General features: G+C 43.3%; 1 protein-coding gene across 1 annotated transcript in view; it reads right to left on the minus strand.

Annotated features, from left to right (window-relative positions):
- LOC104541164 (nuclear factor erythroid 2-related factor 3-like) overlaps positions 1-9,448 on the minus strand; it is a 46,716-nt gene that overhangs the window by 13,185 nt on the left and 24,083 nt on the right. Inside the window, exon 2 of the mRNA XM_010185143.1 lies at positions 2,711-3,126. Coding sequence (XP_010183445.1) covers positions 2,711-3,126 — 416 coding nt within the window. The remainder of the gene's footprint in view (positions 1-2,710; positions 3,127-9,448) is intronic.

The following is a 9,448-nucleotide window of genomic DNA, read 5'->3' on the forward strand; positions in this document are numbered from 1 at the left end:
GTGAATGGAGGTGCTGGCAGGGATGGGAGCGAGGCAGAGTCTCACATTTGCAATCACAGCTGTTCATTGTAGTTTACCAAAGGGAATGGATCTTCTCTATTGAATGAGCTTAATGAAGCTGCACTGTGTGGCTTTGAAGATTAGTCTTACTATCACCATTTCTTCCTCCAGCAGATTGTATTAAAATACACTTGTGCCTGCTCAATAAGTTATCCATCCTTTTAAAAAAACCTGTGTTCACCACTACCAGGGCAGCTTCTGAAGGAGCATGGCCCTGTGACCAAATTTTCCCAACAGTGGTGGTGCAGATAACAGTGCATGTGAAAATGTTCACAGCACCAGTTTCTATGCATGGGATCATTTCCGTCCAACACTCTATATGGAAATCAGGTAACACAACCAGAATCTTTTCCCTTTAATTTTGGCTTTTAACAAAAATCCCCTGGATTATGCTGTTAAAGATTTACTCTCTGACATTACACTTCCCGCCAGCTTGTTAGTCTTTCCCAGTGATGAAGGACAGCTGGAAAATACTGCTCCACAACTGAACACTTCTTTCCAAGTCTGTGCATCACTTGGGATTGACTGCTGGGCTACCGCTATGGGGAGAATAGGAGAGATGCCTACCCCAGAAATAGCCATATCATGGTTTTGAATAAGGCATTTCTTTAAAGATAGCTTAATTTTGCAGTCTCGATATATATGTAATGACAGAAGGAATTAAGTATAAAAACTATTTAGAACTGCATTGCCATACCTAGTGTTTCTGTCTTGTTCCTTGTTTTGCATTAATGGTAGCAGAAAAAAGAGTGGCTGTGTTACACTAATAGCACTATGAGCCCAAGAGCTGGATCAGGACCACATGTGGGTGGTCTCAAAGAAAAAGACTGATTCTTGCTGACTGTAGATTTGTTGTTGTCATTAAACCCACTTATTGCAGCAGCCTTTCCACTTCTACCACTGAGGGTGTGGAAGTTCTCATGTCCCACAGCAGTTTGTATATGAGCAACCTCACCTGACAACAACCTTCAACTGGCACTTGGAAGGGTTTCAGTGCAGAAAGTGACTGAATGAACGAGTTTGCTGGGAATATAGTGAATGCAAAGGTTGGGGCAGATCCCAGTCTGTTGGGCAGCAAGCTGAGCACAGGAACCCACCCGTTTGCTTTACTCTTTCACAAAGACGATGTGCTCTGGCTGTCCTAACGCTGCACTGCAGGAAAATAGGCCGGGCTACCCAGCACAGCTTAGGATGCTCCAACAGTACGCTTCAGCCACTGAATTCCCTTTCTGTTTCATCCACAGATGTTTTCCAGAGTGGTTTTAAATACCAGCTCCCTAAGGATGAGAAAGATCAACAGCTCATATTGTGATGTCAGCAATGCTCGCAGCAGGGACCAGACCCCAATGAATAAAATTAATCCAGGGGTGGGTGAATCCAGCTGCTAACTTTTCAGAACAGTCACACAACCGCACAATGCCGAGCAGCACAAAACAAACACTTTCATCTGCTTACACTGACTCCTCATCCTGATCTAGTATGGGTAGGAGAAATGCCAATAATAGCTCAGGTCTACTTTTACAAATGGGAAAATTATGGTTATAAATCAGCTAAACTACTCTGAAATCCATTATACTGTTATTATAACATTTTGACAGCACAAGTGGACTTATTCAAAACTACACATCAACTAAGATCAACCTTTTCCTCTGTGTTTCATGTTTTGGACCTGTTACGCACTTCAGAAGTCTGGTGGAAGAGACACGGCGGTTTTTACTTAGAAGTCCAAGTACACTTTAGGTCAAGAACTGAACACTGCCTTATCTTGTTCCAATCATTCTTTCACTTAAATAAAACATGCTTAAGAGAGAGACCCAGGCCTACATGTGGCAAAGAAACTAACCATCTCTCCACAGAAATGAGTGATCCCTTACAGTTTGGGTGTAGAAACTAGTTTTGCAATTGCCTTAGAAAAATAACCAAGCTCACACATGGAGAAATAAAAGAAAAAAAGAAAAAATTTTAAAAAGAGGAACAAGAAAAAGAAAAGAAAGAAGGAATAAAATAAATCATAGCATGCAAGACAAATGTAATAATTGTTAGTTGATGCTGGTCCTTTAATTTATAGTAAGAACCAGCTTATACATAATGGTTCAAAACCAGCTTGAAAAATGTTGGTAGTTCATCTTAATATTTCAAATATCTGAGTCACAGAAGCATCATCCTGGCTTTACTGTATCTTTTGTATCTGCACGGTGTATCACAAAGGTCTCAGATCATAAATTACTTAGGAATAATGAAACTTTATGCCCACTAGCGACTTAACTCAGAAAAGCAGTCCCTGCAGCTGAAAGGCTCGGCTAATTTCCGAGTTACAGATGTGTACAGCTCTTTCTCAGGAGGAGGATGTGAGCGGGTGTACGCAGGCAGAGGTGCAGCAAGGTCTGCACGTGGCGTGCTCAAAATAGGGGCATCGGCCATCGCTGCCGGGTACTTATTGCCCGAGTGTACCCTTCACGGTGCCACCCTGATCCCAGAGGCTGGAGTTACCCCGCAGCTCGCCTCCACTTACGCCCCCAGACCGCCCGCCCCGGGGCGCATACCCCCCGTTTTGGCCGAGGCGGAGGCGCAGCCCCGCAGCCTCCACGCCGCTGCCGGTACCGGCCCAGGGCAGCCAGCGCCCTCAGAGCTATCCCGTCGCTGTCCTTACCTCCGCCATGGAGCAGCCGGCCCCGCGCAGGGACCCCAGCACCGTCGCCCCGTCCTCCTTCCGTGGAGGGACTGGGGGACGGCTCCCCCAGGCGGGGCGATCCGGCTGCCAGAGGAGCCTGAGGAATTTCAGGGGGGTCGAGGACACATGGCTGCCCGGGGGCGGCTCTACTGTCCCAGCAGCCGACGCGCTTGGGGGCGCACGCGGGGACTGATCGCCGTCCCGGACCCGCTCCCACACAGCTCCCCTCCCTTTCAACTCCGGCCCTTCCTCCGGGCGGGAGGCGGGACTGGGACACGGGGACACCCCGGCACCCTCAGCTAAGCGCCGCTCCACGGAGCCGAGTGCCCCCACCTGTGTCCTGGGGGCTTCCTGTGTGCCCGGGAGGACGAACATTCTCCGGTTGCTGAAGCGAGCTAGAAATAAAGGAGACGAGTTAGAAAGTACAGTAGCTAGTAGCGAAAATAAAAATAGTAATAAAAATAAATAAAAATGCAAAGCGATTCTCCACCTGCCTCTGGTAGCAAACATTCTTCATTCCCCATCCTGGGTTTTAAAGTATTTAAATAAAAGAAAAAAATACACAGGTACAGGTTTTAATTACAATCAACCTGTGCCGTGGTGTACGGGTGGGCTGGCCACTAAATGATGGGCAGGCGTTCTCTGTGAACCCCTCTCTCCGCCTCAGAAGGGGAAGGGAAAGGGAATAAGGGAGAGAGATTTACGGGTTGGAAAAAAAACCTAACGGGTTTAATAAAACAATAACAATAATACTACAGGATAATAAATAGGAAAATAATTAAATATATGCAAGTATATACAAAACCAATGTCAAATCCCCCCCCCAAGCGGTTACATCACCTGAGGCTCTGTGGAACAGAGCACTGGAAAGGTCCCAGACTGGACTCAGCAACAGGTGGGCGCAGGATTCAGGAACTGGATTCAGGGACGCACGGATCGGGATTGAAGGCAGAGACACTAGCAGGGTTCTTCTTGGACATCAGCCATGGCAGAATAAAGGGCTTGACCCTTGTAATCCCTCAGCTTTATACTGAGGATGAGGTATGTGGGGTGGAATTCCTTGTTGGTCAGTTTTGGGTCATGTGCCCTGTCTGCTCCTTCCTGCAGGTGCGACAGCTCTACTTACGACACCCCAATAGGGCACCCAGTACGGTGCAGTGGCCTTGGTCTCCATAGGCACAAGTATAAGCAAGAGCCATATTTACATACCATACCTAATAGTAACTATAAACATCAAGCACTATCACTTGCAGAAGCACACACTGTCTGGAAAAACATGCCCTTGGTTTCAGAAGGAAGACACAACTGAAAAAGTAAAATCAATAAATAGAATTAGTTCTATTTAACTCAAACCAGGACAACCTGGTGTCTAAATATCTATCCAATGCCTTTGTTTTCCAAGCTATGGAACTGTATTTTCCACAACACGTCTACTTAGCACCACCCGAACTTACTCTCCCAAATGCTAGAAATGTCTTTTCTAGCTGTTTTGTTCTCTCTCTGCCCTCTGAAAAATCCTTTTACCACTTCTCATGACTTTTACTTATCTGAGTGTTTCAGACTTGTTTTGGCATTTACAAGGCCTAAGACTGCTCGAGCAGGCCCTGAGAGTGTCGCTTCTTCAGTGATGACTATGCATCTGATGGGTGCAGCTTCTCAGTTCTCTGTTATCACGGATGACATTTCCCTTTTTATGCTGGGATGCTGTGTAATGGGTGTGTTATAATACTCCTAGCATTTTCTTGCATCTTGTTTCTTGAATTACAGTAAAATAACAGTTTTTCAAAAATCGAAATGAGTTGGAATCTGATACAGTCTTCCATTGCCAGCTTTTTTTTCCCATGCCTGAGTAAGATCTCTGACTTTTTAAGTGCAGATTTTATAACTGAAGGTAATGTTTGTTTTGCCATTGCAAAAATAAATTAGATGTGTCTTAAGCTAAATACATTTTGCGCCACAAATGCCAAGAGAGACATCGAACACAAGTCCTTACATTCCACATTGTTCACTGATGTGAAATGTGTTCACCTGATTCATGTCGATATGGAACAATGCTAGGGCCACAGGGGAAATGTGACTTTTTCTGCTTGTTCTTGTATAGCCGCAGGCTTGGGGGAAGCAGGCTGGTATGTGTATGGATCCTGTTTCTTGCAAAAGCCACCTAACGAACATTGTATCAGCTTCAAACACCTGTTTCTTGCAAAAGCCACCTAATGAACACTGTATCATATCAGCTTTGACCAATTTGGGTTTTTTTGCTGATAACCACATAGTGGGGTTTTTTTTCTGATTCATAATGATTCATAGTGTTATGTATTGCTGATTCATAGTGATTCATAGTGTTATGTATTGCTGATTCATAATGATTCATTGTGTTATGTATTGCTGATTCATAGTGTTATGTAAGAGAGGCCTGTAAAGCACATGCGCTGAAGATTTCCGGTAAAGACCAACCTTTTCTCAGAAATAGCTATGAATATGTATTAGCAACAGGTATATAAACCAAAGATGAGAACTGTACGGTGTACGTCTTGGTGGAACGGAGACTCCCGGCGCACCCAGCGCTGTTTGCTTGTCTCTATTCATTCAATAAATTGTGAACTTTAATTGGAATTCTGTTTGAGACTAAATCATTTATCACAACTGATGTTAACTTTTTGTTATTGTTGTTGCAGCACAGTCAAAACCTTTGCACATAATTTTTAACGCTTGTAGATCAAGTCTTCTAATTATAAGAAAATACATGACAATTAAATATAGTCTACAGACTTTCTTGCAAAAGATGGAGAGGAAAAGGAGCATGTGTTTTGAAGGTGCTGGCAGATATGCTGTGGGAGAAGACCTTGGGGATTATTTGGACACCTCTCAGGGCTAGAAACCACTGTTATGTTTCCTTCAACTTTTTGGTGATGATGCCCAGCCCGTATCTGCTACCACCTGAAGCACAGCTGCTGTATCATAGCACAGAGCACTCTCCTGCCTGACTTAGTGCTGGGCCTGCAGCTTTGTACATCTCATCCCTCAAGGGAGACGAGCCACTGTGGGTCACCACAACCATCTACATTAAACAGGCCCGCTTAAGTGCTTAGTCTTTAACAAGAGGATGGATTTTAGATGGTTAAGAGGGTACAGAAGCAACTGTTGCAGTTACTTTTGGCTGTCAGTTTTTAATCTGAGCTGAGTTTTGAGTCATGGTCCTTAGGACCCTCAGAACCATACAAGGGCTGAAACCTCTGTGAGGCTGGCCCAGCTACCTTAAATTGCAGACAACCTTTACCCAGAAGCAATTTTATGGTGGTAAATTTTGGGATGCAGTTCAGGTTCCTGGCTTCCAGTATTCAGGACTTTAAAATCCTGCCCTCAAACAGCAATGAATAAGGGTGTGCTCAGTTAGCAGTGTCCCACAGAGAATGTGTCAGTGCCAGAGAGCTTCTGTGTCCTCTCAGTCAGTTTTGTAGGTGTCTTGCATGTCAGACACTCTGCCTACAAAGGCAATCAGCCCCTCATCCTGATCTGCAAAGTCAGTATTATTTCTGTCTTGAAATAATTATTATATAATTATTGAAATAATTATTAAATCTATGCAAAAGCCACTACATAGATGATGTCGTAGCATGAACACTTCTTTTAGCATGAATCCCAAAAGCTTGATCTGAATCTGTGAAAAATGTTATGATGTAAAAAATGAAGGCCTTCTTTCTTACCTCAATTTGCAACAGAGAAACTTTGCAGTTTGTCCTGAGTTACTGTAGAGAGAGAGAGCAAAAGTTAATCACAAAGTCCAAGTCATGTACATCATGTAGCTGCATGCCTGGAAGCATGAAACTCAGCACTGGGCAAGGTGGCAACCATCAATATCTGGATATCTGGTGTTATCTGGATGCCTGGAGGAGTGTTAAATGGGGAGGAGGCCTCATGGTTCCAGTCCCCCATTTTTCTTTTCCACCCTAAAGAAAGGAGCTGTTACCCCCACCCATGCAGGCGTGAATTAACAGACTTTGTGACATTAACATAAGTGATAAGATTGTCTATAGTCATCGCCACCCACACGTATGCCCCGCTGATGTAATGTAAAAATTTGAGTATAAATATCACCCCAATTTCGGCCCAAGAATCAGAACAGGATCAACTCAGAACCATACCGATGACTGGATGGATTGACAAATTCGCTCCCTCTCCATCCCTCCCACTCGGGTCACTTTGTGGGTAAGATTATTTACCTCAGATAACGCTGAGTGATATACTTTTCCTCCTCAAGTACATACTCCCTGAGTGTATTTTACATTTCTCCTCAGGTACATTTCTATGCTTCCCTGAGAGCATTCTTGGTTTTGCTCCACTGTATTTCTGTTCAATGAGCTTGTTTATTTGTCAGGCAGCCTCAGGCAGCAGGCTTACAGCAGTCAAGTTGTTGTTGTTGTTGTTGTTGTTGTTGTTGTTAGTGTTTGTGTGTGTGTGTGTCAGTTTTATAGTGTGTTGTTGTATTATATTAGATATACAACCTTTAGTGTACCTGTAGCTTTTCAATTTATCACCAAGAATCCAAAAGAACCTGTAAATGTTGCTATAAATAAACAATTACTATTTGTCCCCTGACTTGTGTCTGTCACGTATTCGGTGCCAGCCTCACAAGACTGGATTTATTTTCCCATTTTTGCAACAGTTACTCAAAAGCAAAGAAGAGCAGGTCCCTATGGCATACGGTCCCGAAGACTCATCTCCACAGAAGGGAAAGCTGCGCATGCTGCCGAGTAAGTGCCACAGTGTTTTCACCAGACTCCTGCTCTGAATTATTAGGGAGCAAAGACTGTGTATGTGTTGTATATGGAGCTGCAGGTGAGCTTAGATTACATCTCAGCTGTTTACAGCTCCTAAATGCATCTGTAGTCATTTATTCCAAAGAAGGGTCTTGATAGTTTCAAGTACTCTGCTAATCTTGCATTCAGTGAATCTAGGAAATAGCTGTTCATTTTTTCCTTATTTCTAAATTCTGATAATACTCTAATTTTGTTTAATAACACATCAGCAAAGTTTCTTCCATTCGACATTTCATGCATCGTTTCTGATTACTTCCATTTATGTTTCACAAGAAGTGAATCTAATCTAATTAGATCCTTACCTAATCAAGGTAAGCAATTCATAGATAATCTTCTTTCAGAGAAGCATTAACATCAGTTTTAATAAATATGTTACTCAATTACTTGGTATTGATTCTGCCATGTTAGATGGGTGCATTGCTCCCGTCTCTGCTCCATGGTCTCTGCTCAATTGGTCTCTGTGCTCCATGCCAGCGCTGAAAATGAGAGGCAGGCTCTTTAGCATCAGAGCATCTATGGTGGATGCTAAGCAGCGGAGGAGAAATGCTCTCAGCAGCTACCTACAATGATGCAGGCTTTTAAATTTGGACCCTTATTTGGAGCAGGCAGGTACTGTCAGTCACAAACACACAAATGTTAAGAATTTGTTGCCTAGTTTTAGACTGTACTCATTTTCCTATTTTATTATCTGACTGGTTTCTCAGCATGCCATTAGTCTGTCACCCTGACTGTGACCAAGTAGCAACATTTTTATTAGTTTCCTAAAGAGTGCCCCTGTTGTAATTTTACTTTTATCCTTCTTGCAGCATAAGAGATAATACAACTGGTATTGGTCTTAACCACTGTCTTGCAAATCCTTCTATGTATAAGGAGCTTCAGTTATCAGTTCTAGCAGTGTTAGTTACAAAACAAATAGAAAAAAACCCAACTTTTGTCAATTTGGGTCAAATTATTGCTCTGCGCTTTAAAAAAAATTAATTCATTAAAGGTGTTTGTGTTGGCAGAAAGCAGAAAAAGAGAATGAATCTGCAGTGGCAAGATCTGGCATATTCTGAATCAAATGGCACAAGCTGAGCACACATCTGGGACCCACTTTTCTACATGTCACACTTTTATCACTTGGCGTGAACCAGCTTTCCTTTATGTCAGATACACAGATACTATACCAGAAAAATCACTATATAAATACCTGGATGGATCTTGTATCTTACTAAGCTCTTAGTAAAAATCCTTTGGCAGGGCTCTGAAATATTTAATAGATTCAACTAGCTAAATGTGCAACAAGAAGTGATGTGAAGCTGCAACTCATTTGCTTTCTGCAGCTCAGTCTCTGGATTCATCCTGACCACTTAAACAATTTGCCAACTCTCCTTCTCCAAATCCTTACCCAAACTGTCCCCCTCTTGCTGGCACTCTGTGTAAGCACAGTAGGCCCCCACAGAAAAGTAATGGGCCCAGGTTTTCTTTTGACCAATACCCTTGCCCACTCAGACTATTTCTCTCTACCATCTGGAGAAGAGAAAATAAATGTCAATTAATTTTAAAACCAGGAATGTATCGTTTTCTTTCCTTGGCATACAGTTCAAAAAACAGCAGACCTCTAAAGTCTGACATTGCCTTCTTTGAGGTGAGGTGTGCCTGGATAGGATCCAGTGCCTCTCCATCCTCCCCGAGGAAGGCCATTTGCCCTGGCCCAGTAGTCTTAGGTCAGGAAAAACCATCCTTTCTTCTTCTGTGAGCATCTTTTCCTTGCATTGATGGGTCTCAGTGCAAGGATAGTTGGTAGCCGCCCTGTACAGATGGGTGTTAGGCACCTATGTGCTTATTTTGAAGCTGTGCCTTCATGCTTGCTTCCTCCTTCAGACGGTAGCTGGGGACCAGCTGAGGCTGAGGTTCAGCA

This window comes from Mesitornis unicolor, unplaced genomic scaffold (assembly GCF_000695765.1).
Source record: "Mesitornis unicolor isolate BGI_N332 unplaced genomic scaffold, ASM69576v1 scaffold18425, whole genome shotgun sequence".
NCBI classification, from domain to species: domain Eukaryota; kingdom Metazoa; phylum Chordata; class Aves; order Mesitornithiformes; family Mesitornithidae; genus Mesitornis; species Mesitornis unicolor.